At 32.0% G+C, this 26,349-nt stretch overlaps 5 protein-coding genes and 1 long non-coding RNA gene across 6 annotated transcripts; 4 read left to right on the forward strand and 2 right to left on the reverse strand.

Moving 5' to 3' along the window:
- Window positions 1–3,436: 3,436 nt before the first annotated feature.
- Window positions 3,437–4,511, forward strand: LOC134837450 (probable cytochrome P450 6t3). The gene is made up of 4 exons (XM_063852825.1): window positions 3,437–3,574; window positions 3,638–3,968; window positions 4,031–4,191; window positions 4,248–4,511. The coding sequence occupies exons 1-4, from the start codon at window positions 3,437–3,439 to the stop codon at window positions 4,509–4,511; spliced, it is 894 nt and encodes a 297-aa protein (XP_063708895.1).
- Window positions 3,445–10,054, forward strand: LOC134838052 (juvenile hormone esterase-like). The gene is made up of 10 exons (XM_063853496.1): window positions 3,445–3,574; window positions 3,638–3,968; window positions 4,031–4,191; window positions 4,248–5,202; window positions 7,583–7,858; window positions 8,370–8,461; window positions 8,515–8,769; window positions 8,828–9,167; window positions 9,224–9,621; window positions 9,684–10,054. The coding sequence occupies exons 4-10, from the start codon at window positions 5,164–5,166 to the stop codon at window positions 9,964–9,966; spliced, it is 1,683 nt and encodes a 560-aa protein (XP_063709566.1). The 5' UTR covers window positions 3,445–3,574; window positions 3,638–3,968; window positions 4,031–4,191; window positions 4,248–5,163; the 3' UTR covers window positions 9,967–10,054.
- LOC134830542 (ubiquitin carboxyl-terminal hydrolase MINDY-3 homolog) lies at window positions 5,600–7,456 on the forward strand. The gene has a single exon (XM_063844058.1). The coding sequence runs from the start codon at window positions 5,794–5,796 to the stop codon at window positions 7,102–7,104; it is 1,311 nt and encodes a 436-aa protein (XP_063700128.1). The 5' UTR covers window positions 5,600–5,793; the 3' UTR covers window positions 7,105–7,456.
- A 1,739-nt stretch (window positions 10,055–11,793) lies between the features above and the next one.
- LOC134838224 (uncharacterized) lies at window positions 11,794–18,211 on the reverse strand. The gene is made up of 9 exons (XM_063853704.1): window positions 17,500–18,211; window positions 13,723–13,868; window positions 13,471–13,659; window positions 13,082–13,139; window positions 12,957–13,014; window positions 12,648–12,696; window positions 12,439–12,588; window positions 12,305–12,378; window positions 11,794–12,243 (listed from the first exon to the last, which is right to left on the reverse strand). The coding sequence occupies exons 1-9, from the start codon at window positions 17,696–17,698 to the stop codon at window positions 12,045–12,047; spliced, it is 1,122 nt and encodes a 373-aa protein (XP_063709774.1). The 5' UTR covers window positions 17,699–18,211; the 3' UTR covers window positions 11,794–12,044.
- A 278-nt stretch (window positions 18,212–18,489) lies between these two features.
- Window positions 18,490–25,499, reverse strand: LOC134828164 (proteasome-associated protein ECM29 homolog). The gene is made up of 9 exons (XM_063841157.1): window positions 25,470–25,499; window positions 25,136–25,266; window positions 24,954–25,067; window positions 24,636–24,898; window positions 24,075–24,572; window positions 22,568–24,012; window positions 22,328–22,509; window positions 19,331–22,058; window positions 18,490–18,920 (listed from the first exon to the last, which is right to left on the reverse strand). Exons 1-9 carry the CDS (start codon window positions 25,489–25,491, stop codon window positions 18,721–18,723), a joined length of 5,583 nt encoding a protein of 1,860 aa, XP_063697227.1. The 5' UTR covers window positions 25,492–25,499; the 3' UTR covers window positions 18,490–18,720.
- Window positions 25,500–25,547: 48 nt separating this feature from the next.
- Window positions 25,548–26,029, forward strand: LOC134828165 (uncharacterized). The gene is made up of 2 exons (XR_010161851.1): window positions 25,548–25,730; window positions 25,791–26,029. It is a non-coding gene; the product is annotated as an uncharacterized LOC134828165 (long non-coding RNA).
- Window positions 26,030–26,349: the final 320 nt, after the last annotated feature.

Consider the following 26,349-nt stretch of genomic DNA (forward strand, 5'->3'; position numbering starts at 1 on the left):
CTTGAGTAAAATTAAAAGAAAAAAAACATTTACTGTAATAACAACCACAATTTTTTAATCTATAAGAGTTCTTTATTAAAACACACACTAAACACTCGTATATAAATATAAAATTAAATAAAAAAAAACACATTGTTACATTTAAATTTAAACAAAAAAAATGAAGGACAACTTAAGCTCTTTAAATATATCAACTCTCAACTATCAATAGTTTCATTTATTTATTTTTCCACTAAAATATATCAACAACATATTTAACTTTTTGACTCCAATCAAATTTCCAAATGTTCAAAATAAACATCCATTAATTTGATCAATTTCTTCACCTTTTTATTAATGAATAATAAATATTAATTATTATAAACAAAACAAAATCAGCATTCTAGTTAAATATACTTTTGTGTAAATTTTTGTAAAAAAAAATAAAGATTGTTAGAAAAAATCACACAAGAGATTCGACTTGAATTTGAACAATGATATGATGATCATTACTATTGTGTACTGTTGTAGTGTAAACAACTCGAGATATCAATGTAAAGTACCAAGCAACGTAAGATTTGAAAGACTAAACCATAAATAATTGATTCCGAATATTACATAATATCGCGGCATGCAAGTGTTGAAAGTTCGATCGAATAAATTTAGCTAAAACAAATACAAGATTAAAGTGGAAAGCTCATTCACAGAAAAGAAAAAAAAAACAAAAAAAGGAAGGAAATTGAGTTTTGTTTATGTTTTCTCTTTAATGATTACGGACTTAAAATATAAAGTAAATTAAATGAACGACTCTTTTTTTATTAATTTTACATCTATAGTACTTGTGCTCTTTGATAGCTTTTGCACACATGCTAGTAATTTGTTATAAATATACTTTAGAGGTACAGTTAAACATTAGTAATCCAAAAAAAAAGAAAATATATATATATAATATATATAATACTAATATTAAAGAAATAATCATAACCGTTCAATATCGCGATGAGGGGAAACAAACAAAAAATTGAAACAAAAAGATGAGACGAAGGTAAGCAGAGTGATACATGAAACGAAGAAGTACTTAGGAGTATGTGCAAGCAGATAGACAATCATCTCAATTGGGCTTAAAACTATTGTTAAAGACAACAAAAAAAGATATATAACTTAACAGTAGAACCTCTGTGCGATATTGAACAAAATTTGTAATATCAATTGGCGAACAAATTGAGTGGAAATTTTTGCAAACAAAACATAAAATTTAAAAAAAAAATTAGCAATCTAAAGCAACAACACATTAACAGTTTTCCTGCATGAAAAAAAAAGAGAATCCTACCAAAAACATACGAATCTATCAATTAAAAGGATTACACATGATATAAAAGAAAATTAGACATTGTTAAGTTCATTTGAAATTTACTGTTTGACTCATCTTTGTAGACTTGTTAACAACTAACAGCATTAAAAAAATAATAAAAAAAAAAATTAAACATCTAAAAACCCCGAGTAGACCACTTGAGGCAATTAATCTTTACTATTTGTTATAACGAAGGTCAGAAAAGCAATTCCATTTTACTTATTTTTTAATTTTCACACGACTTTTCTTTATTAAATCATATTTAATGGAGATAACAATACACACACACTTGTATACTTTTACTATTTATTCTATTTTTATTTTTTGAAACTAAGAGTTGAGCAAAGAGAAAGCTTTTGACGAAAAAAAAAATTGGGATATGTATTGTACTGAATGCGGTACTTTACGTATAAATTGTTTGTGTTGTTTGATTGAAAAATTGTAACATCTTATCTCTTCATTAAAATCACGAAAAAAATACCTTCTAGTATTCTTGGATTATATACATATTTACATTGCATCGACATATTTAAAAAAATATATATATTTAATAAACAACAACTTTTTAAGTACTTGTATGAGATCATATATCATATATGATAAAAAATATATTATTATGATTTCTTGGAAAATATTTAATTTTCATTGATTTTTTTCTATTTTACAATAGTAAATAAAGCATTTACCTTTGATGATTCTTAATACAGACATCTTCATTATTATACTATTAGTTATTACTATTTTTAACTAAAGTAAAGTGTTAATGCAAGAGAGTTAAAGAAAAACAGAAAATATTAAATACATAAATTTAATAATAAAAATGAAAATATGTGTACCTAGATGAGAGAAGAGTAAATTAAATAAAAAAAAACTTGATTAAAAAATCACAAAAAAAATATATTTAAACAAACAAAATGATAACAAAAACTATTATGTGTAACTTCTCCTTAATTTGTCTGTGTATAAATACGAAAAATAAAAATAAAAGCAAAAGAAAACAACAAAGAGTTATTTTCCGGATACTTTATTGCTTATTTTTATTTTTTTAAATTATTTCCTAAGTTTAATATTTTTATTTTACTTTATTTTATTTTTTATTTGATGTCTAGAAAGGTAAGTAAATAAAACATTATGAGGTATGAAAGGTAATGTATGTTGTTTTCAATCCTCCAAATAAAATGATAACATAAACACACATACAAAGAAATGCATTTGTATGACGTTGTTGTGTTAGTAAGACACCCTAAATTTTGTCGACCAACAATAGAGGATGTTATTCAGTATAGAGAATTCCTTCAAAGCGTATGGAACCCAAGCGAATTTTTAACGGAAAAAACAAAAATGTACGAACAATCATTTAGTGTTGTGTTTTTGTTCAATCTTGGCCTATTTTTCCTCGTCGTAATTTTAGTACGATTGTGGGCATTGAGACGCAAAAATTACTGGAAAATGCAAAATATGCCACAAATTGAGTCAAAGATATTTTTTGGAACATTTGCATCAACTTTCATTCAACGAAAATGCATAACCGACGCTTTTTTAAAAATATACAAGGAGAATGAGGAAGATCATGTTATTGGTGCTTGAGCTGAATTTTTTGACAATTTTCATCATGATCGTTAATTTAATTTTTTTTTATCAGGAGTCAATATTTTACATAAACCAGCTTTAGTGATCAAAAGTCACGAAATAATCAAAAGAATATTGACGGAAGACAAAAGTTTCTTCATCGGAGGAGAAGAAAGGTTTGTCTTTGTTTATTGTTTAAAAAAAAATAAGTTTTGATTCTAATAAGATTTATTCCAGTCATTCAAGCGTAAAAGTCGAAAACTCGATCAACTACAAATACATAGCGGAAAAACAGGAAATGTATGAATTTTTGTACAAATTGGAGTCGGTGCTTTCATCTGTGACATCTGAAACAAACAACTCTTTAATAAACGAAATTTTTGAATCAGAAATTTCAAAGGTTGGATTTATACCTGCTTGAAAATAATATCAATACGTGTCTGTAAACTTCCTTCATGATCATAGGTTGGGCACAATTTACACAATTTTTGTGCAAAAATCACTTCCATTGATGCAAAAGACTTAGTGGCGTACTATATGGTGGATATAATATGCAAGCTAATTTATAACATTGATGCAAACTGTTTGATTGATGAGAAATCACCATACAGAAAACTCAAAAATGGCCTGTTTAAGTACTCAAAAGTCACGGAATGGGTATGGAAAAAATGGAAAGTATGTTTTTAGCATATCTTTTAAAATGAAAAATCTTGATAACATTTTTGTTTTCACCCTTAGACGAAGAGAAACGATTTCGTGTGGCGCAAAAATCTAATGCAAATACTAAAATCCGGAGACAAGTCAGAACTAAGCATTTTAATGAGAGCTTTAACGGAACCGTGTGATCAAAATGATGTTGAAATTCATGAAATGAAGACTTTGGAGAAAATTTTACGTATATTGATCGATAAATTGAGACAATTGTCGTCAACTTTAATTTTTTGTCTGTATGAACTTGCCAAAAATCCAACGGTACAAGAAAAGTTAAGAGCTGAACTGAGAGAAAATTTCTCAGATGATTGTTCATACTTAATGGAAACAAATACTTTTTTGCACAACGTGATTCAAGGTAAGAAAAATTCAAAATACTAGATCGAATTAAATTGAAAAAAAAAACATATTTTTCCATAGAAACTTTACGTCTTCATCCAATTTCGAGTGTTCTGAGGCGAGACTGTGACTTTCCCGATGATGAGGAGGAAGGATATTCGTTGGCACCCTTCTACAAATATAAAGTCCCGCGTAAAATGCCGTTTTTAATACCGGTTCATGCGATACTCAGAGATGAAAAGGTTTGAAATCAATATTTTTTAAATAATTTTTTTAATATTAATTAATTTTTTTTTAGCTCTTTACAAATGCAGACAACTTCAATCCAGATAGATACTCGGAAAAAATTCACGAAATTCTCCCGTTATTCTTAAGTCATCATTTAGAAGGATCAAATACGACAAAATTCGTCGTTGCTGTCATAAAGCTTTTCATTTGCAATATTATTCGTAATTTTAAGATTAACTTATCTGATGACCAGAATGACTCCATTAACTACAATCCAATGTCAGTCATGCTTCTACCAAATGATCTAATTTTAATGTTTCTTGAACAAATATAGCAACTAGTCGATTTGAATAAGAAAAATTTTAAAAACGTGTATAATCTTACGTAAGAAAGAATATATTTATTGTCAATTGTAAACAAAAAAATTCGTATTGAAACAAGTGTTTATTATCTTCAAGGCGTATTCGTAAAAGTACGTGGTGACTCATCACAGAAACAAATCATTATCAATCGCTTATTCATAAAAAAATCTTTTAGGAAATGCACTTATTCGTCACCTTTTGGGGCACGCAATCCCCCAAGATGACGTTTTCCGAATTCTTCTTTGGTTAAATCGGAAAATTGATTGATTCCCATGCTCCAAGTGACTTCGCCCTTTTCGAATTTTTTATTGTGCTCCTCGACGTCTTTGACAGCTTGGAAGTAAATCGCTTTTCGTTTTTGTTCCTCTTCCTGGTCTGCATACTTCTTCTCAAATTTGACTTTGTAGTCTTCCCATTCTTTGTGTTGATCGTCGGTGTAAGACATTCTGAGGCAGAAACTGCAATTTTAAAGAATTTGTGAAGGTAGAGAACGTATTGAATTGACAATTTAGCAAATAGCTGTCACTTGTTTTGTGTTTAGCTATTCAGTAGGTTTCAAATCAATCAAATATTATTTAAATTTTGATTAATCAGTTAATCAACCAATTAGAAAAATAATTATCTATGATATTATTAAATCGACTTCAAGTCAAATTTTGCAAAGTAAGTGATTTGAAAAATATTCTTGCCAAAAATTACATTTGAAATTCAGCTAAAATTCAAAGGTCCAAAGTACAAAATTCAGTAACAGTAAATTAAGTAGCCACAGTAAGGGTCTTGAGATTTCTTAGAGATTCTGGCTCCAACAATGCTTCTACGCAGTCGAATTTGAAATGAAACAAAGTATTTTTTGTGCGTTTTAAGTTTTTTTTACTTTTTGAAACTGTGCGCCACCGGATTCGATTGCAATTTCGACTGTCAATTTGATCGAAATTCCTAAAAATTGGGGTTGTTTCGATATTTTTTAACTGTTTTTAATTTGTTTCAATTAATAAAAAAAAAGTTTTTAAGATAAACTCTTGAATTTTTCATGATTTATGTCAAATTTAATCATTTAATGAGTTCGATAGAAAAATAAATTGTATGACATCATAGCGCGTTACGAAATCACGAGACGATCCCTAGTTTTAGCCACCATTGGAATACAAAAGCATTCAAAATACTTATGCTCGAGAGAAAATTTCTTGTTAAATTTCACTCTAAAATCAAATTTGAGATTTCATGCGCTATTCGTTTGCCTAACGAGCGACAAAAATGTTTACAAATCACAGTGAGCTAAAGGACATACTGAATTTGGTGTGGGGAGACGTAATAAAAAGTGATGGCGGAGCATTTCGACTTTGGTGTCAAGGTTTCGAGTTTTCCGAGGACGAGCCAGCAGCGTTGCGCCAACGATGCGGTGGTCCGTGCGGCGTTCTGGCACCCGTGCAAGCGTACATCCTGAAAACGTTGTTGTCCGAAGCGATGGGACAGAATTTCAAGGACTTGACATTTGAAAAGTGCAAAGCTGTACTGGTGCAGGCACTGTGCTGCATCCTGACAAAATGCAAAAATCAAACGACAAACTACTACGTGGTCACGTTGAAGGACAAATTCGTGAAGAAGGACATCAACGAGGAGGGATCGTCGAGTAATCCCACGACGGACGAGCTACCAGAAGAGGAGAATTCGAATGTGTTTCATCAGCGCCTGCAAATTGTCGAGATGAAGGACATCGAGCACGTAAGACAATTTTACTTGGACCATTTCCACACGCTCGAGAACCAGTATGGAGTATTGGTTTTCCTGTACACCGTTTTGTTGACCAAAGGAATGCAGAATATTCTGAGTGAATTATGTGATACGTCGGAGCCGCTGATCCACGCAGTGTACGGGCACGCCTCACAGCCTTTGATTAATCTTATGTTGACGGGACGGATTGTGCCTTACGTGTGGGACGGAGACAAAAATATCGGCGGGCTGGCGTTGCGTGGCATCAACCAGCAGTCGGACATTGGTTTCCTCACGATAATGGAACAAATGCAGTACTGCACTGTAGGCAATTTCTTCAAAAATCCGCGACATGCTGTTTGGGTCCTCGCCTCGGAGACACATTTGACCGTACTTTTCAGTCCCGAGACGAAACTTGTGGCACCCGAGACGCCACGCGAACAGGCAATTCGTGTGTTCCAGCAGTTCAACAGTGATGGCGCCAGTTTTATCGAGAGCGGTCATTTGCAAGAGGTCCTCAAGCAGCTCGGACTCGTTAGTGTACCTGAATACGTCGACATAATGCGCAAGAAAATGGATCCTGAGAACCTAGGCATCATTCTGCAGAACGCTTTCTTGGAGGAGTTTTTCGAGGAGGAGATTTCCAAATGTCCCGATATCTTCGATCTGTACCACTACAACGGCATCTCCAACTCGAACCTGCACAATCAAGTGAAATTCCGCAAAGGCACCGCTATCTTGCTCGAGTCGAATTTGCAAATGTGCGACTCGTCCAACCCCATACTGACATGTCTCCAGACAAAGTGGCCGAACATAGAAGTTAATTGGATGGAAAATGTACCTTCACTAAATTAATTAAATGTGTATTTTCTGATGTACATACCTACATATATATTTACATTAAAAAGTTTTGGCGTATCACTTGAACAGACACACATATATATACGAAAATCTATTAAATACCATTAAACCACAAAATAACAATAAATATTAATAATAACAAAGCTAATAATAATATAAACACATATACCTACCTAAATAATCCTCAGTTTTCGACACTAAATCTGAGTCTTTTTTAACTTTTTAATTTCAAGTATTTCAAAGAACAAATCTTATAGTATTTTATAAAATTGAGGACTTTCAAAAAACCTTTAGATTAGATAATCTAATCATTCTTTGTTTGAAAGCTTGGAGGAATTCGATTGAATTAATAAGTTAAACTTGTTAAACAATTTAATAACCATTAGATGTATATGAAGAAAACAAAAAATATGTAAATTAGTTGAAATAAAAACTATCTTTTTTCGAAAACTAAAGCACGTTACATTTTCAGTTTTATTTTTCCACAACAAGAATGAGCAACAGTTGCACAGTGACTCTTAGACAAGGAACTATTGTGGGTTCCGAAAGTCTCTTGCCCAATGGTAAAAAGTTTTATAGCTTTAAAGGAGTGCCCTATGCTCAACCACCTAAGAGATTTCAAGCACCTTTACCAATAACGTCGTTCGGGGAGAAGGTCTTACAATGTACGGAAGAAAGGGCAGTTGCAGTCCAGAGAGACATGTTTGGGTCGGAATACATTGGATCAGAAGATTGTCTATTTTTGAATGTATGTAAATGAGATTAAGACGAGTAACTTTATAATTATTTGAATTTTTGATGAAGAAATGCAGCTGAAAAATAATTATTTGATTTTTTATGGTGCTTTTTAACGTTTTTGACCGTAAATTAATAAATTTGAAATTAATTGTTATTAACTTTATTTCCAATATTTATTGGCATTATTTTTAAATGAAAATTAAAGAATATAAGCTAAATGGATTTTTTTTTTTTTTTTTGAGAAATTCGATTCAAATTACGTGACTTTAAATAAAGTCACCTAAATTCTTTTTTCTTATCAAAACAAGTTCAGTTTTTTTTGGTATTTTTTTTAAGTAAACTAAAATTTTTCAAAGCTTACAAAAAAAAATACATAAAAAAATAAAAAATAAAATATTTATACATTTTTTTTCTTAACCAGCTTTTCAAAATTTGAGAAGGGGTGACAAAAATTCAAATAATTAAATAAAGTCCTTAATTTGAAAATTTATTTACTAAAATATATTTTTTTAAAAATTAAGATTTACACTCCAGCTTTAAATGGGAAAAAGTTGCCTGTTATGTTTTGGATTCATGGTGGAGCATTCAATAGTGGCAGTGGAAACTCAGATTTGTAAGAAGACCTTTTTTTATGTCTTTTTCTTGTAAATTTAATTATTTTTCCAGATACTCACCCGAATATTTGGTGCAAGAAGATGTCGTGGTTGTCACTATCAACTATAGATTAGGACCTCTGGGATTTTTGTATCTTCCGAGTGCAGGTATTCATGGAAATTTCGGACTAAAGGATCAACTTCAGGCATTGAAATTCGTTAGTCAAAACATCGAAACGCTTGGCGGAGACAAAGATAATATCACTCTTTTTGGCGAAAGTGCCGGAGGGGCTTCCGTTAACTTTCATTTTTTGTCTAAGGAGTCCAGGTAATAATTTTTTCAACATTGCTTAAATTGTTTTAGTCGCTAAGGTTTTTCTGTTCAGAAAATATTTTCACAAAGCCATATGCCAAAGTGGCGTAGTGATGAACGATTGGGTCCTTCAAGTTGCTCCCGTTGAAAAATCATGCAAATTGGCCAAATTATTAGGTTGTAAAGATGTAACGGATCATCAAAAGGTGCGCGAAACACTGTTAAATGCATCAGCTGAAGATATTGCACGTCAAGCAAATCATACAGTTAGCGAAGATGAAAAGCGCAGAAGTTTTATAATGCCTTTCAGACCAGTTGTGGAATCGCAAAATACAGTGGATCCTTTTGTCAAAGAACATCCATTGATAACAATTCAACGACAGGATACTCTTTCGGACATTCCACTCATTTCAGTAAGGAAAAATAACATATTTTTTTAAATTTTACCACAAATGTTTTTATTTTTTAGGGAGTGACAGACATGGAAGGAATGATAATGCTGAAAGATTGTTTGATGAAAACCAAAAGCTTCAATGAGGATTTTTGCAAATACATTCCAATGTCCCTTAACGTGCTTCCAGATTCAAAAGAGGCTGTTGCAACTGGCAAAACAATTAAGGAATTCTATTTTGGATCAAAAGCTCTTGATAATTCAACTGAAAAAGAAATTTGTGAATTTATGACAGATTTTCACTTTTCATTCCTTCATTACATGCATGCCGAGCTGATGGCTAAGCATCAAAGAGGAACAAAGCAATATATTTATCGTTTCTCGTTTGATGGTGAACTCAATATGTTTAAAAAGTTTTACGCTAAGACACCTGTTAAGGGAGCTTGCCATGCTGACGACATTTTTTACCTTTTCAAGTGAGAATTAAAAATTTTTTTCTTAAAAAACTGATAAATTTTTCTTCCTAAAAAAATTTTAGCATGACCATGGCTCATGTTCCGGTTGAAGAAAACAGTGATGAAGCTGTAATACGTGCCTCTATGACAAAACTTTGGACGAATTTTGCAAAATATGGTGAACCAACACCAAAAAACACTAATTTAGGATTCATTTGGGAGCCTGTTGATCAAGTGGATCCACTTAAATGCCTTGATATAAATAAACCGTGTAAATTAGTGACAAATCCCGATGATCGTAGAATACAATTTTGGAGAGGAATTTACAAAAAATGGAATAAAAGCTCTATACATCCAAAATTATAATATTATAATATAAAAAATATAAAATTAAAATTATAATACGGGAGAAATGTTCAATAAACGAATTTTTTAAACTACAAGCATTACCAGAATCGCATACAAAGTACTTTTATTGTTCCTGCCTGAATCGACATTTGTGTAATGTCATAATATCTAGAATCAAAACACATTAAAAATTTTAAAAGTGCGGCGAAAAAAACAAACACCGTCAAAATGATGAAATTTGCGGGAAATGAAAGACTTGCAGATGATTCGGCCTGCGCTGGTTCGAGAGCTGATTTGAAAATGTGTCTCTTGGAAAGCGATTGTTGCAAAATTGTGAGGTTTTTTTCTTCGTCTTTTCAAACTCAAAATTGTTTCTAGATTCGACCATTTTAAACAAATTCTAAACACTTTCACCTTTTACAGCATAAAAAGACGCCTCGAGAATGCTTAAATGTGACCGATGGATCCGTTCCAGCGGAGTGTCAAGCGCTTAGACGTACATTTTTTGAATGCAAAAGATCATTGGTGAGCTCCCAAAATGCTAATATTCTCATTTTATTTTAATGAAAGTTTTTTTTTCATTTTTAGTTGGACAACAGAATCAGATTTCGGGGTAGAAAGGGAGATTAGAAGGGCTTTTAAGTCAAATTATGTTATAAAATAAAATAGTTCACATTTTAAAGTAAAAATTTGTAGTTTATTTTAATTGATATCTCAGTACCAAATTCAGTCGAATTTAATGAAACACAGTTTTCGCTTATTAAACATAATTTTTTATTATTCTTTTTATATTCTCATGAATAAAAACTTAGGAAGTGGTGCAAATATTTAGAATAATTTTTTTAAGATGTATGATCATGACGGATTTTTTTTTGTTTGTTTTGAAATATTTTTACAGAATAAATAGGTTTAGTGTAAAATTTTTAATTTTATTTATATATTTTTGCAATTAAACGAAAGTACATGAGAAATATTTTTTTAGGCGTAAGAGTAATTTCTTAATTTCGTTTCCACTGGCATTCTTTATGTAGGTAGGTCCAACGTTTTATATATCAGAGCAGTCAACAATTAAATTCATTAATGAGTTAGAAGTAGTTTTTGTTAAACGTTGTAAAATTCCTCTAGATACATACTAGTGATAATCATAAAAATTGATCCGTCTATTCTACATGATGATTAGATTTTGTAAATTTATATTTTCCAACGCAAGTTTTTTTTAAGACTATAATTTTTATGTATCGTATTTTGTAGCTTAGCCAATAAGCAGAAGGAAAACTTTATAGACCGATTGTTCTTTTTTTTTGTTCCATATTTTATTATTAAAAAGTGTTTTTGCTATATTTTTCGTAATCTACTTAATTTGACTTCAAACTTTTAAATTTAAAGATTTGAAAATTATCACAGTACTACTAATCTAAATATTATCGTATCTAAAAATCTTATTAAAATATTGGATAAATTTTTTTTTGCCATTAGATAAAAAGTGAATGACCGAAAATGTTGTTGTCAGGCAGTAAAATATGAGATTTTTTCTTCAAACAATTCCATTCTACGGCATTAATTTATGTAAATATATTTATATATAAGGCTTTTCGTAATAAGTAACCTATCTATAAAAAAAAATTAAACTTAATTTTTGTGAATTTTTAAGTTATTTGAGCAAATAACAGTCGTACGTAAAATTAAACTAAATTTCAATTTATTATTCCTGTAATTATTTAAGATACTAGTTATTTTTTACGCTAAGAAACCACTTGAAAATCGAAAAAGAAAGACTTAACTTTTCACGCAAGTGTTCTTATTTATAAATATCGAAGGAAGAAGAGAGGATTAATTTATACTTTATGTATATTTTGTATGGTATACTGAGAAAAAGAAGTTGTCTTTGTAAAAGCTTGCATTTTTCGCTCAGTGTTTAATCCTACTTATTGATTAGGTGCCTTATTTAGCGATTTTTTTTTTCAAAGATTTCACAACTCTTCTAACTTGATGATCGTAATTTTTTGTATAGAGTTTGTTTAAAAACTATGTATAAGTATATGCAATAAAGTCTATAGTTGTATTTATGTAAAAAAGCGATAAAATTCCTACTTAGTTTAAAAAGTTTGTATTGGTTTATATAAACCAGTGTATCCGCATAAACGGGATCTTAGTGTAGGAATCAATACGGCAGCTCCATTCAAATTCTTCAACAAGTCCGCACATTCACAAATTAACAAATACATTTTGTCGCCTTTCGCCGATGCCGACTTGTGTAACGTTATTTTTCTGAGGTTTACACTGCGTGGCAAGTATCTAAAATTAAAAAAAATAATTAATTTGTATTTCAAAACCAACAGAATCTTTGAAAACTCACCTGTACATTGAACGAGCTCCTGTCCAAAATAGCCAATTTCGTTCAAATCGTTCTCCATCATCTCCTTCGAATACCTTTGAAAAAACAAAAATTATATAAAAAAAAAACAATTTATTTAAAAGTCTTAAGTTTACCTTGAAAACGCTTATTATGTAGCCAGTGGAAGGCGTGAGAGATTTTTTAAAGTTTCCCAATTCGTTTTGACTGAGACAAAGTGGCGGTCTGCAAATACTCGCTACTTCCGAGTATAAATCCAGTGTGTGGGCAGCAGTGTATCTTGTTACCTTTGAGATGTAAAAGTAAGTATTTTGTTAATATTTGGAAAAGTTTTTGTGTAATTTACCTTCGGTTCAAACTTTGCCAGTGATTTTACTCTGACACCCGTGTAAAAACTGCTCAAAAATAATTTCATATTAATATTTTAAATTCACTTTGAGGTCGCTTTAAATTTATTTTTTAACTTTTTGTCCTTTTTCTCACTTTTAAGAGTCGAAAATTAGATTAAAATTGAAAATTTCAAGAATGTTTTTCAGAAATTGTGTTTTATTTTTTAATGTTCTTACTTGAAATTTTTTGAGCTTAATTTAATGAAAAACTATTGAGACAAAAAGTTAGAAATAAATATAGAGAGGCCTAATTGCTATTTTATTACCTATTGGGATCCGTTTGTTGAGTATTGATTACATAATAACTAATGAATGGAAACTCAGCTGAAAGAACGAATAAAAACCAGATTTAATTACTTAATTTAAGATAAAGGGATAGTGAAATTTTTACCCGTCCGTTCCATGTTGGCAAGTAGCATTCCACCTAACGCATTGTTTCCTTGTTGTATCTACGAAATATTTATGTTGGTTAATTTAAGAAATTTAATAAAAATTTTAAATAAAGTCATTCCAATCCAAATTAAACTCTTGTAATGACTAAAATAAAATGAAATGAAATAAAATCCAATAGTTTAGGTAAAAAAAAATTGAAAAAAAGTTTCTTAATTCGATTTTTTACTGAAATGTAACGTAACGTAAAAATCAATGATTATTGTCATAATTTAGAATCTAATGAACTTTTTTATTGTTTGTATTTTAGAATCTAAAATGGAACATTAGATAATATTAACTTTCATTTGGAAGGATCTTAAATAGAAAAAAAAATTAATTCATATTTACTTCGTGTAGTAATTCTGATGCAGCAATGCGTTGTTTGTGGATTGGATGTATTAACGGAGACTCCAGAACGGGCTCTATTGGCTCATACGTTGACATCAAATGTGCTAATATACACAATTTTGGATCTGACACTTCCAGAACATTGAGTGGACCCTGTTTCGTATCTGTTGAATCTATTGGCGGTGGAAGCTGTATTTAAAAACAAAATATTTAAATTTTTTATTTGAGCTAATTTAAAAAAAAAAGACTTACTGGCACTCCGGCTGGCAGAAATCTGTCAATGGCATTGAATGGTATGATGAAACAATCCTTCTCTAGAGCCGTCAATGAAATCGGTTCACTCCGGGAACTGACAAATCCTGTGGCCTTATTTCCGTTACTACCTGCACCAACATTTACTATTAAGTATCAAGAGTTTGTTCAAAAGAATAGCTTGGGATACTTATATGAGAAATAGCATAAGAGTTTTGTTGTTGTTGTCAATTTTGGCTTTTTATTAAGTTTTTTTAGGCTAGATTTGGAAAATCACATTTTGGTGACATATCGTGTTGAAAAACCATTAATTTTTACATATATTTACATTAGAGTTGCACGTTAATGTTAATCATAGCATTGTTTCGTGCAAGTTTTTTTTTATGTTTGAAACACACAACAACAAAAAAAATCAAACCTGGCCTGGCAGCTTCAAATAAAGGCGTTTGACTTCTATTATTCGCCCATTGAAAATCACTTAGCATAGCATGATCAGACGTTCTACTACGGTCAACTAAAGGCTGAGGTGCATCATACTCAAACTGGTGCGTGGTAGTATCCGAATAATTTTCTAAAGCACCGGCCAATGGCCCACATTTTTCTGTAAAATTAGGCAATGGAGAAATTTGAATCTACTTTTATACGATTACAAATGAAGGCTATGTGAAGGAGGTCCCCCGAGATTTATATCATGTTGTTAGAAATTTCAGCAAAAATCAAATGCACACCCTAGAAGCTTTCAAAATAATAGTATGGCTCTGATTTTAATCACTTTGTTATCGCAAAACATTACCATTATTATTTTTTTTATTATTAACTTTGTTTCAAAAAAAATGACGAAACTTTGTAGCATTAATTTTATTATTACTCTGCTTGATTATAACAAAAAAAAATCGTTTAGCTGCGCAGTTATTAAAATTTTATTATTCAATGAATGGCTCAATATTGAAGAAATGTTGGAAGACGTCTGTTTTTCATAAAAAAAAAACTTAAATCGTCAAGAAGTTAATTATTTCACTGTGGCATGGTTTGGTTAAAGTATTCAACTTGTTGCGGAGTAAAAAAAAACACATTTTTGTAAAAAATTACGAGAATCTCACTATTTTCGATAGAAATGCGCTTTGGTATGATATACTCCATTTCATTTTAGATACTTTTGAATATGTTTCTTTTTAATTTTTTTACAAGCTTTACATTTGCCATTTGCCACTTTTTGGCTCGTTTCATTGTTTTAAATTTTCTTGGCAAATATTCAAGCTATGATTTGTAAAAAGCTCAATATCACGATATATTATGATTTGATTGCCGTAATAAAAGTTGCATCTAAATGCCACTTCCAAACAAACAAAAACAACGACATTTTCTACAATCATCACATGAATTCTACCTTTCTACGAACAACTTTAACATTTATCGAACAAGTGGTGAATATTATTTATTTTTGTTCAAACATCAATATATTGATAAAAATAAAAAAAAAATCACGAAAAGGAAAATTTTTTTAAGTATCTGATTTTACTTCCATCAGTTATTCATGAGTTTGTTCCGTAGTAAACTCAATAAAAAGTTCTACGTGAATTAAAGTTGAAAATTTACAAGAAAGTAATTTATGGAAACTCTTTTCCGGCAAGCAAATGGGCATAGTTTACAAACTAGCTTTGAGTGCATATGTAAATAATAATAATTTGTGTGGGAATAGTATTTATAGAATCTTATAATTTTTATTTATAGCTAGTATAATTTTGTCACTAACGTGTGAATGTAGTACGTTTGAAAATATAGTAAACTGTGTCCGAACAAAAGGTCTTAATGGAATTCGTTAGACGAAATATTTTTCGCAAAGCTATTTGGCGTTCTGCGTAATTTTTTAAATTAATTAAATTATTATGAAATCATGCAAAAAGTGGCACAAAATACATTTTTTTAATTAAAATATTAATTAAATGCTGCATATAGACGTAACAGAGTATGGGGATGCATGATAAATCAAAATTTTTCTTAACCTTCTACTGTATCCTGATACCCAAAACCACCACCTTTTGTGGCACTAAAAAAGATGTGCGTGCGAAAATGATAGTCGTCATTTGACATCCCCATATCACGCGATCTCTTTGCTTGATAGCCTTTTTTAGTTTTTAAACCAGCTGTGCTTTTAGCTCCACCACCACCACCTTCGCGGAAATTTTTGCGAAACATTAAATTCATTTTGATTTAATTCTTTTTTTTTCTCTTGGAAAATATTGAAAAATTAAAGGATTTTATTTTTCGTTTTTAATTTTTTGACAAATTTTCGTCGACACAGTTAATAACGCACGACAGTTTTACAGAGACTGAGAGCTCCAATAGTACAAAAAATGTAATATTTTGCGATGTTGATCTAAATAAAATAAGAGTCTGTACAATGATGAGTTTGTGAAAAAGATGAAAATGAAATTCTCAGTTAATATTTTCTCTTTTTATTTTTTTTTTCTTAATATTATTCACCTTTATGTAAATACAGAGGATTGGGTATGTCGCTGTCATTATATTTATTATATACATAAATAAAACGACGTCATTCAAAATTAAATATAGAATAAATGTTGACAAAATTATTGTTAGAAAACCTTGAACCAAACAAAAACAAAACTGATCGGATCCTTAAGACACGTGTTTAATGAGCATAAATTAAATAAAATAGTAAACAATACCAAAAAAATGTGGAGGCGTCTGGTTATTTTTTAAATTAAGTACAATATAGCGTTAAATTTGTTTTTTTTATTATTTTTCAGAGCAAAAATTCGTCTTTGGAACTATGCAATTAAATTTTCAAAATTGTTTTTCCTTACGAGAGTAAAAAATTTTTTTTCTTGGATTTCTTACAAATTTCTGTGTAATTTTAATACTAAAACCTTCTCCAGTCAAATATGAAAAAATTCGATCTCTATGACCAAGTCGCTAATTTTTACCGTTTTTGCGTTATTACATGTCAAAAAAAGTATGGAAATGAGCGTTCGTACCATTGCGTTAGACAGACATCTAATAAATAGTTATAATAAAGTACACCTATTATTTGTAAACCTAATTTCGCTTCGTGTAAATAAATAAGTAAATGAAAGTGATTTTTTCCTTGATAAACAGTCCAAGTTCATTGTTCGTTTTATTGCATGTCATCGGAATGTGTGCTTTGGTGTCGTTTGTGCTAACGAATGAAACATTGCATTGATATAATTTGAATTAAGTTATGTTTACAGCTTCAAATAAATAAATAAAAAAGACCTGCAATGCGGTAAACCCAAATTATCTTTTTTTGAGAAATACAAAAGAAATCGTCAAAGATTATAATCTTGTACATTTATTTTTCTTTTGACAAGATATGGAATTTTCTAAAGTATGAAGAGCCAAAATTTTTATAAGGAAACGAACGCTCGTAATACAAATAAATAAATTTATTTGATTAAATTTTCAAGTTTTCAAGGATTTTTTTTATGAAAGACACAAGATTATATTTTATGTATGTTTTTTTTAAGAGTATCGATATCAACAATAACATGTTGAGGATATGGCAAAATGTTATTAGGTATAATAAAAAAATACAAAGAATGACAAATAAAATGCTTAGCATTTTATGTTTTCCTTAAACTTGAACTTGTTGTTTGTATTAAATTTTAAAAGCACTTCGTTTTGCTTCGCAGAAACTTTAGCAAGAAAAGTATATAATCAGCAGAAAAACAATGAGCAACAACAAATACTCTATGAAATTACAAATACATAATTTAAAAAGTGCACCGAACAAACCATCTTTATATCCTGCCATTTTTCCATGTCGTTGTGGTGTAGTTTGTATTGCTGACAGTGGAATAGCTAGAGTTTTCGGAAGTGGTTTTGAGAATTCGTCATCTGATTTCGGACACACTGAATACCCGAACTGGGCATTGCCCATCGACGGACTAATTTTACTGAATCTCCGCAACCTTTCACCCATTTTATCACTCATTTTGATTGGTCGTCAATTTTTATTTTACGATGTGGTTCCGTATGTGTGTTTGTGTATCGCCTTATTTAATTATCACACTTTTTTGCCCGCACCAATGATTTATTATTCATTTCGTTATTTTGGGGCATTTTACGTGCATTTGCATTATTTTTAATATCACAGAGTTTACAAAAAGGAAACTGTGGCTTACAATTAGGGTACCACTAACATTGAGAAACAACATAAAATAAATAAAAATGTATACACGTTATACGCAAAATTGCAGGTATCACTTTTTTTTTATTCCATGACAATTAAAATCTGGATTTTCTCCGTTTATTTTTCCTCAGTTGCGCGGTTTTTACATAGAAAATTGTGCCCATTATAGTTAATTTGTGGAAATGCGTTCGATTCGATGTCAATGTAATTATTGTGACGAGTCAAAGGATAGCGAAAAATGTACATTATTATTGATATAATTTTTATTTATCACATATACATATTTATATACAACATAGTCGTGCACACGATTAAAAAAATTATAACACTGACATTGACCGAAGCGAAGCTAGCAAGAGACTGAACAAGATAAAACGGAACAAGTGCTGTAGAGAAATTTTCCTCCGTATGCGAGAGTCGTTGTCGTCGTCGACATGCAGCATGAAAAACTACTATAATTATGAAGGTTGTCATTTGTGTAGATCTGTACGTGCCATGAAAAGCCGAAAACAGCTGTTCTGCACCGAAACTATAGTTTACATCATACATAAAAAGGGGGTTTACATCGAAAATACCTACAGTCGTAGAGACAAATTTTGCACAAACGCACAAATTTCCTTCCGGTTATCAACTATCGTACAATTTAAAGTTCGTTTTTCCGCATCGACGGTTGGTTTTTCATTTTTTTTTTTCGTAAAAAAATAACAATTTAAATAAGTTAGTACAATGATTTATTAAAACCTTAACATAGAAAAAGCCTTATATCAATGCTAATTTGTTAGAATTTAATCAAGTTGACCTAAAATATAAGATCAACCAGAAAATTATTTAATTTTTTCCTCAATTTCCTTCAAACGACATTTTATCTCGGGTGAATTGTCTTTTTGGAAATTTGGTAAAATTTGCAAAAATGTCTGTTTTACTAAACTTAAATGGTTTTTAGAGTCTTTTAGCGCCTGTAATTTTTTCAACAACGACAATATAATGTTTAAAGCCTCTTTTCGTAGTCCAGAGTGAGGAATATCTGAAAATAAAAATATTTCCTTGTTAGTTTCAAAAGGTTTAATTTTTCAGCTCCAAGTGAAACCCAAAAATTAGTTCATGAAAAAATGAGACAAAAAAATAATTTAATTGTCACTCTGATTGAATGAAATTAATATTAGTAATTGTGATAGTATTTCAAAACCATTATGAATATTTTTTCCTAAAAAATAAATTTTTGTAAAAAAAAATTGTTGGTTATTTAAAACTTGACAAAAAAAATTTTTTTTTACGAAATAGTTCTCTAATTGAAATAAATCAATAATTTAAAAAAAAACTTTTTTAATTTTTACTAAAATTTCTACTTAATTTTTTTTTTGTTTACATGCCCCAATATGTTGAAAAAAATGGACCTCATTTTTATTAGAAGCGGTTTAAAATAAAATAACTTACTTGACACATCTGTAATAGCTTTTAGGACAGTACTCATAATTTCATCCAAATCCTTCGCATTTGCGTCCAATTTCACCTTCTTCTCTTGTGGATCTACCTGATCTGAAACATTGAGAATATGTAGTTTTTCCACGAATTTCCCAAGTGCTGCCATAAGACTCAGTTGAACTTGACGCGTATTCGATTGCAAGCAATTTGTACACTTTTGAGCAAACATCAGTTGATACTTTTGCTGTGTCTCGATTGAGTTAAGTGGCCATGCCTTGCCAAGAGCTTCGCAAACAGCTTCTTTTAGATTTCCCAAAATTAGCATTTGTTTGTTCTTCTCGTCTGCCGTCATTGTGGTATTATTATCATCATCATCGTCTCCATCGAAGGACAAATTTGTTTTGTCCATGATGAACCACACCATGTTATAGAGTTCTTCGAAGCGATCTTCCTCTAATGCTTCCAAAATATTTCCGATAGCTTTGAGAGCGTGCGTTTTATAAACGGGATTTTCCTTTTTTCTTGCTTCCTTCATGACGGCATCGATAACGCGAATGTGCAAATTTGAGTCGTCCGTTTTCCAGTGTTTCGATAAGCTTGCCAAAGCTTCCAAAATGTTCTCCTTTCCTTTGTAAGTACGACCTGTGATGTTGTTTATCAGCAAATTTATTAGTTTCCGTCTATCGTCATCGGACAAATCCTTGTTGAGACGTGTAGCCAAGGTGTTAATGGATCTCGCACTCTGCGCTTTCACTGTAAAAACTTGACTTTGGAAACACTGTTCTAGCCGATTGCAGATTTTTTCGAGATTAAACTTGATTCCCACATCTCCAGCACTCACTTCATGAAAGACATCCTTCCAGTTTTCGACATTTTGACGAGATTCCTCTGTGACTTCTTCGTGAATGGCCACAAATATTAGCGGAATGATTTCTCCCGAAAAATCTTTTAGCAATTCAGGATATTTTTTGTGAATTGCATGAATAACCAGAGGAATAGCTTTTGCCTTATTTGACTCGGGATCGAAATAGGCGTCTGTTAATTTCTCAAAAAGTTTCAAAATACTTTGATCTTTTGCAATTCCCACGAGATGTCCAATGGCACTTGCATAGTATTTCTTCACCGTTGGGTTTCTATCGGAAATTCCAGAAAGACATGCTGACAAGTATTTCCCCGACAACGGCGTCATTTGGTTGCCGAGATGCACACTAACGAGACAAATAAAATGAGCACATGCCACCTTCGTGCCTAATTGAACCGTAGTTTTCATGATATCGATGATTGCTGGTGTCATTTTCTCCAATGCCGCATAATCGACAAATCTGATGCATCTATTGAGTGCGTCCATGGTGTGATGTTGCTTCGCCATGTCTGCCCGGATCGTGTCAACAGCTTCTTGAGTTCTCGAATCAGATCCGAACATGTTTGAGAGATACGATAATTTGACACTGTCCAGTTCGCCCGTCGCTTTGAGCAAACAAGGAATCAAAATATCCAAATGGGGCTGAATTAAACTGCCAGACGACTCAATTAACTCTGAGACAGTTTTAATTGACAGCTGCCGAATTTCAGCGACGTTGTGTGTTACTCCCGATTCCAAGATAAACGGCAAAATTGAACTCGACACATTCATTCCACTCTTACCATGTCCCGATGATGCTGCTACCACACAAACCTTGCTAAGTAATTTTACCGTACCCTCAGCTGCTTGCCGCGTTCCTTCGTGATAGTCATCCATCACTCTGAACAATTGTTGCCACAAAAAGAGTAATTCGGGCTCGGGAACACTCATATCTGTGTCCATTGAATTGCTTGGTTTCGGCGTTCGATCATCACTTCGCAACTTGAGCCCTTGTGGTCTTTTGATCAAATCCCGAGCTCCCAAGCAGCACGACATGCGAGTTCTCCAATCAGAGCTCGTCAAATTATTGAGAACATCATCCAAAATTTCCCAATAATATTTTTCGATGGTCGCTTTTGAATCCACCACGACCGACTCCCAGATGCTAATCATCGAGTTTTGGATTTTAGGTGTCGGATCGTATTTGTAACGGAACAAACGAGGGACAATTTTTCCAAGATGTTCTTGCATGCTGATTTTTGCCACTTTTGAAATGGATTTGATACCAAAGGCAGCTCCTAATTTACTATTAAATGTAGCGTTGTGATTAGCAAGCTGCATAAATTGATAAATCATCTCCGGTTGGTTCAAATCGGAAGCTAAAGCACAAAGCTCTTTGTACGTTGACAATGAACCACCTGTTGGAGCATTTCCTAGAACTCCTTCTTCAAATACTTTCGTATCTTCTGTGACTTTCATTACTTGTTTTTTGTTGCCAGTAAGTTTTTCCAAAAGAACGTTCGAAAGTTGTTCTTGAGTTCCGGAATCGCACATCGAATAAATGAGACCCAAGCCGCGCGATGCCAAATCCTGTACCATCTCGTTGTCCTCCGATAAAAGATCGATGAATGCATCTTGCAAAATGTGTCTCCTTTTTTGAATGGGCGCTCGTGCGGAACAATTCTTGACAAGTGCCAACAAGAAAAATGCCGCGGCCTGACGCGAATTCGGATGAGGGTTCGGCACGATTTTAATGATTTCTTCCAATAACCAGTCAAATGTTTCGTCACTAGTTTGATATTTAGCAGCGTCAGTTTCAGTTGTATCGACAATAGATTTCCCTTCCATCGTGATGACGAGGGATTGAGCAATCGCAATATGAATTGAGGGATTTTTCGTCTGTAAAAAAATTAAAAAAATTATTAAAAAATTATTTTAAAATTTTTGTCACATACATACAAAATTAATGGAGGCAAAATAAACAAAAATAAGTTTTGAAATACTCGTTAAATATTTTTTGATGTCTTGACCAAAAAACAGTCATTTTTAGTATAATTTTATTTTTTTTTTTATTTTACTCCATTTTTGACTTTTCTAACGGAACAAAAAGTTAAAAATTAACTTGGAGCGCCCCATTTTGAAATAAAAAACAAATTAAGTGAGCTTACCAATTTTATCAAATCCAAAAAACCTTGCAAAACCTTCTTAGTAAAGTATTTTTCATCACCGTTTGTCAAATATCCAAGACACAAAGCACTTTGTTCACTGATTTGGCCACGTGAATGAGCAGATCGGAGATTTTTAAAAAGCGTCTTCAGCAAGTATTGTTTTGTTAATTGAGCAACTTCAGCTAAAATAGAAAAACATAAATTAAAAAACTTAAAAATATCGTGAAATGCATTTCTTACAATCTTCCAGCTGAATATTTTCCTCCTCTTCTTTCAACGGAAGTGGCAAAACGGATCCAATTAATCCGATCCCTTCAATTGATGCCTTCAACATGAGATAATGCGGGCTGACAAGTAACGTAACAAGTGTCTCAATGGTCCGAACAAATGGTGGCCAGTTAGAAATAGTTTCAAAACGGACACGATTCTCCTTTTTCAATTTCGTTAATTTTCTGAACATGGCATGAGAAACTCCCAAAATCGATCCATGTTGATTTTCAAACGATCTAGATTGGAAAAGCAACAAATCATCAACATATTTGTGGAATTCTGTGTCATCCGAAATTCCGTATGCCAAAATTGTGCCATAAATTTTAGCAATGAGTGTTCTTTCGTTCTCCGAAATTTCTCCCAATCCAAATTTGAGTGGCTCTAACAAATCAATGTTGAATGGCACAATTAGTTCGGGAGCAGCACCGATCATGTCCCACATACAACCAAGCTCGACGGGACCTTTTCGTGAAATCACCATGCATTTTGTCAGTTCGTTGTACATTTCAACATATTTTGTTTCGTTTTGATCGAACAATTGGCGCAAGTAATGTCCGATGCGTTTATTTTTCTCTTCCTCTGACGGATATTCCGTGATGCCAGCTGAAAACCAGAGACACAGACGCAAATACTCTAAAATTTCGGTAAACATGTCGTACGTGTATGCCAAGTGCATTTTTCCAGAATGCTTCTCACTTATAGTCGATTTTTTCTCGGCCTTTTCATGAACGTACTTCACCATTTCCTTGAACGAAGGCAAAATTATGAATCTTTGCTCTGCAGTGAGTAAATTTGTTTGTTTTTCATTAGCAGCAGTCGGATTGTCCACAGTTGTCACATATGCATAATTGATATTGTCCTTTTTCGAGTTGCCGTAGAGGTAGCTCGTGACCATTTCATGCAACATGGGACTGGATCCAGCGATCATCAACAATAAATATCTCGCAGGGACATAGTAGTCCGGAAAGCAAGTCGTTAAAAATACACTAGCGATATTTTGAACGATTGTAGATTTCGATTCTGCCTTTTCAGCCAACAATCCAATCAGCAAAATTTGATTTTTGTCTGGAGTAAAGGAGTAACAATTGCTCGTTGCTGATGACGATGATGGAGTATCAACGTCCATGCGTTCAGTTGTCGAGACTTGCTCCCATGCAAAAGCTTGAGCCAGTGCCACAAGTGCTTCTCGAATATAGCTGTGCATTTCTGGCGGAGCATGATGAAGATTCTCGAAATATTTCACAATTAAATTTACGTCCTTGTTCATTGTATCGGGACAAACTGTAGCTAAGCGGGCAATGGCGTTGTAGGCATTATTTTGAACGTCAGTAGGCTCTTGCGTCTCGGGTCCAATAAGTTTTGATAAGCCAGTTAGAAGAACAACAGACAGTTTTTTGATGAGTTCTCTGTCCGAGCTAAAAAAATTGAAAAATAATTAAGAAATGTCAAAAAAAAAATAATTAAAATAAAAACTTACTGCAAAATCAAAACATCCGTAAACTGTAAAGCCAAAACCTTGCTCTTCTGATTTGTGTTGGTTCCAAAGAGTGACTCGAAAATAACTTGAATCCCCTTGGCAGTATTCAAACCAGCTCCTCGACATTTAAGCAAATATTGAATCATCTTTTGACGAACCCGAGTATTTGTCGGCGTAGTCTTCCGATCAGGAATTTTAGATCCATTTCCCGATATCAACGTGTAAAGCGGAGCTGTTAACTCAGCACTTGTCCAATCTAAAGAATTGCCAATTTTACTCAATTCTTGAATCGCAGTTGTCGCAATGCTAAATCGCGTGTCAGCACTAGCCACAATTAACAACGGCAATACCTCTGAATCGGAAAAGGCACCTTTACAAAGAAAAGTTACTATTCCCTTTTTTAATTGTTCCAAATCTTCAGCTTTTAAGTTTCCACTTATGGCCCTTTTGAATGAGTAGGGACTGAAACCGGGTGGCAATTCAGATTCTGATGTTACACTAAAAAAAATAGAAATAAAATAAATTAAAGAATTTACAGAAAATGTTATTTTAAAATTTTACCCATAAGGAAGCAAAAGCATGTCCAGCATCAAAGATAAAAATTGCCTCTTCGTGTTTGGTTTGTCTGCCAGACCAAGAGTTTCTTGAACCTTTTCCGCTGGAATTTTCAATTCTCCAAGCAGTGGTAGAATCAAATGAAGCAACTTGTCTTGATGAATCTCGGGTTTTCCTTCTAAGCAATTCAGCAAAAGTGGAACCAATTCCACAGACTTGTCATGGTCAATTCTCGGGAATCCCAAGATTATGTAAATAATCGCAAAATTCTAAAAATTTCCGATAATTAAAATTTATTTTGGTTGCAAGAAAGTTAAAAATTACCAAAAGAAAACTCGAGTTCGATTGCTTGTACATCGTCAAAATCGTTTCCAAAGGAACTTTAACGGTAGGACGGCTCTTCAACCGTTTATTGATATGTGTTAAAATTTCCATCACCTTTTCGAAGAAAAAGGAACAAAATTAGGCAATTAATTCAACATAATTTGACTTTTATGCAATTTTACCTTTTTCCGGGTCTCCTCATTCGGCGAATCTATCTTCAAGAGTACTGGTCCCAAGAACTTGTTGATGGAAGCTTCGAGTTGCTCGTCCGTGTCTGTACATCCCAGCTTCAGGAGAACCCGCTCCAATAAAACTAAAATAATTTAAAATTGCATATTTAATTGTGATTGTCAAAAACTGCAAATCATTCTTCGGTGAACACTTGAAACTAGTAGATTTATGAAGTATTTTGTTTGAATTTGAATGATTTTTTACTAAAACGGGCTCAAATATTGCATTAAACATCATTTTATCTCAATCCAATGCTTAATTTCTTGTAAAATTAAATAAAATTACCTATCTCCTCGTTTGTTGACATTTTTTTAAATTTTCACAGGCAAATGACTGGCATGCCACTGGGTTTCAGCGTTACTCACCTCAGTCATGTGAGGACGTGAAAAAAGGAAAATATTTTTCAATGAATTCAAAAGTATTATTAGCGAATAAATGTAATGGAAAATAGTTTAGACAAAAGTGAAGCATCTGTAAACATGGCACCAAACATTGATGAAATAAAAATTCCCGAAATGAGTGACTTTAATGAGGAAGAAGATGATGGTATGTTTTTCCAAGTTTTGTTTATTATTTTTCAATTTGATAAAAATTGCAAATTTTTAGACTTCTTCGATGTCTTGGACTCTGATATGGACAACATAAATTCCGCTCTGGATCAAATTGAGGAACGAGCAAATACAATTCTGGAGGCTATTCAAGCCTTGACAAAGACCATGAAAGAGGATCGAGTACAAAATGAAATTACCGAGGGAATGGAAAGTGCAAAAATAGACGAAAACAACACAGAAAATAAAAAATAAATTGTTGCAATAAATATATGTTGATGTATTTTTAATTCAAATGCTTTGTGTTTTTTTTTCAAACTATTAAATATTTTTTACATATTTTACATGGAAACAGATGTTAATTAGTATTTACATAAAAAAGCAAGTTCAATGTCACTCATGTAAATATTAGTGCAACTTTATCACAAGTACTTCATGATTTTATCAAAAATCCTCTGTTTTGCATGATCACTAAACACCAAATCAAAATGATTCCAGTTTTTTAAATAGTAATTTTTGGTGACCTTAATTTTGTTGAGAAAAGTCTTTGAATTCTAAAAGGAAATTTAAAAAATTTTGTAGAAAATTTTAAGCTAACATATTATTTTTTTTTACCT

The sequence above is a fragment of the Culicoides brevitarsis genome, chromosome 1, assembly GCF_036172545.1.
Source record: "Culicoides brevitarsis isolate CSIRO-B50_1 chromosome 1, AGI_CSIRO_Cbre_v1, whole genome shotgun sequence".
NCBI lineage: Eukaryota > Metazoa > Arthropoda > Insecta > Diptera > Ceratopogonidae > Culicoides > Culicoides brevitarsis.

What these genes read in the sequence shown, in the direction of transcription:
- LOC134830542 (XM_063844058.1), top strand. Translation starts at nt 5,794, where the DNA reads ATGTTTACAAATCACAGTGAGCTAAAGGACATACTGAATTTGGTGTGG.
- LOC134837450 (XM_063852825.1), top strand. Translation starts at nt 3,437, where the DNA reads ATGGTGGATATAATATGCAAGCTAATTTATAACATTGATGCAAACTGT. An exon ending in GGGTATGGAAAAAATGGAAA is followed by an intron (nt 3,575 to 3,637) that starts GTATGTTTTTAG and finishes TTTCACCCTTAG; the next exon opens with ACGAAGAGAAACGATTTCGT. An exon ending in TTTGCACAACGTGATTCAAG is followed by an intron (nt 3,969 to 4,030) that starts GTAAGAAAAATT and finishes ATTTTTCCATAG; the next exon opens with AAACTTTACGTCTTCATCCA.
- LOC134838224 (XM_063853704.1), bottom strand. Translation starts at nt 17,698, where the DNA reads ATGAGTGATAAAATGGGTGAAAGGTTGCGGAGATTCAGTAAAATTAGT. An exon ending in TTCTGCCAGCCGGAGTGCCA is followed by an intron (nt 13,660 to 13,722) that starts GTAAGTCTTTTT and finishes TTTTAAATACAG; the next exon opens with CTTCCACCGCCAATAGATTC. An exon ending in ACATAATAAGCGTTTTCAAG is followed by an intron (nt 12,379 to 12,438) that starts GTAAACTTAAGA and finishes GTTTTTTCAAAG; the next exon opens with GTATTCGAAGGAGATGATGG.
- LOC134838052 (XM_063853496.1), top strand. Translation starts at nt 5,164, where the DNA reads ATGATATTATTAAATCGACTTCAAGTCAAATTTTGCAAA. An exon ending in TTCAAGTCAAATTTTGCAAA is followed by an intron (nt 5,203 to 7,582) that starts GTAAGTGATTTG and finishes TTACATTTTCAG; the next exon opens with TTTTATTTTTCCACAACAAG. An exon ending in GACATTTTTTACCTTTTCAA is followed by an intron (nt 9,622 to 9,683) that starts GTGAGAATTAAA and finishes AAAAAATTTTAG; the next exon opens with CATGACCATGGCTCATGTTC.
- LOC134828164 (XM_063841157.1), bottom strand. Translation starts at nt 25,491, where the DNA reads ATGTCAACAAACGAGGAGATAG. An exon ending in ACGGATGTTTTGATTTTGCA is followed by an intron (nt 24,013 to 24,074) that starts GTAAGTTTTTAT and finishes CAATTTTTTTAG; the next exon opens with CTCGGACAGAGAACTCATCA. An exon ending in TTTTGGATTTGATAAAATTG is followed by an intron (nt 22,059 to 22,327) that starts GTAAGCTCACTT and finishes ATTTTTTTACAG; the next exon opens with ACGAAAAATCCCTCAATTCA.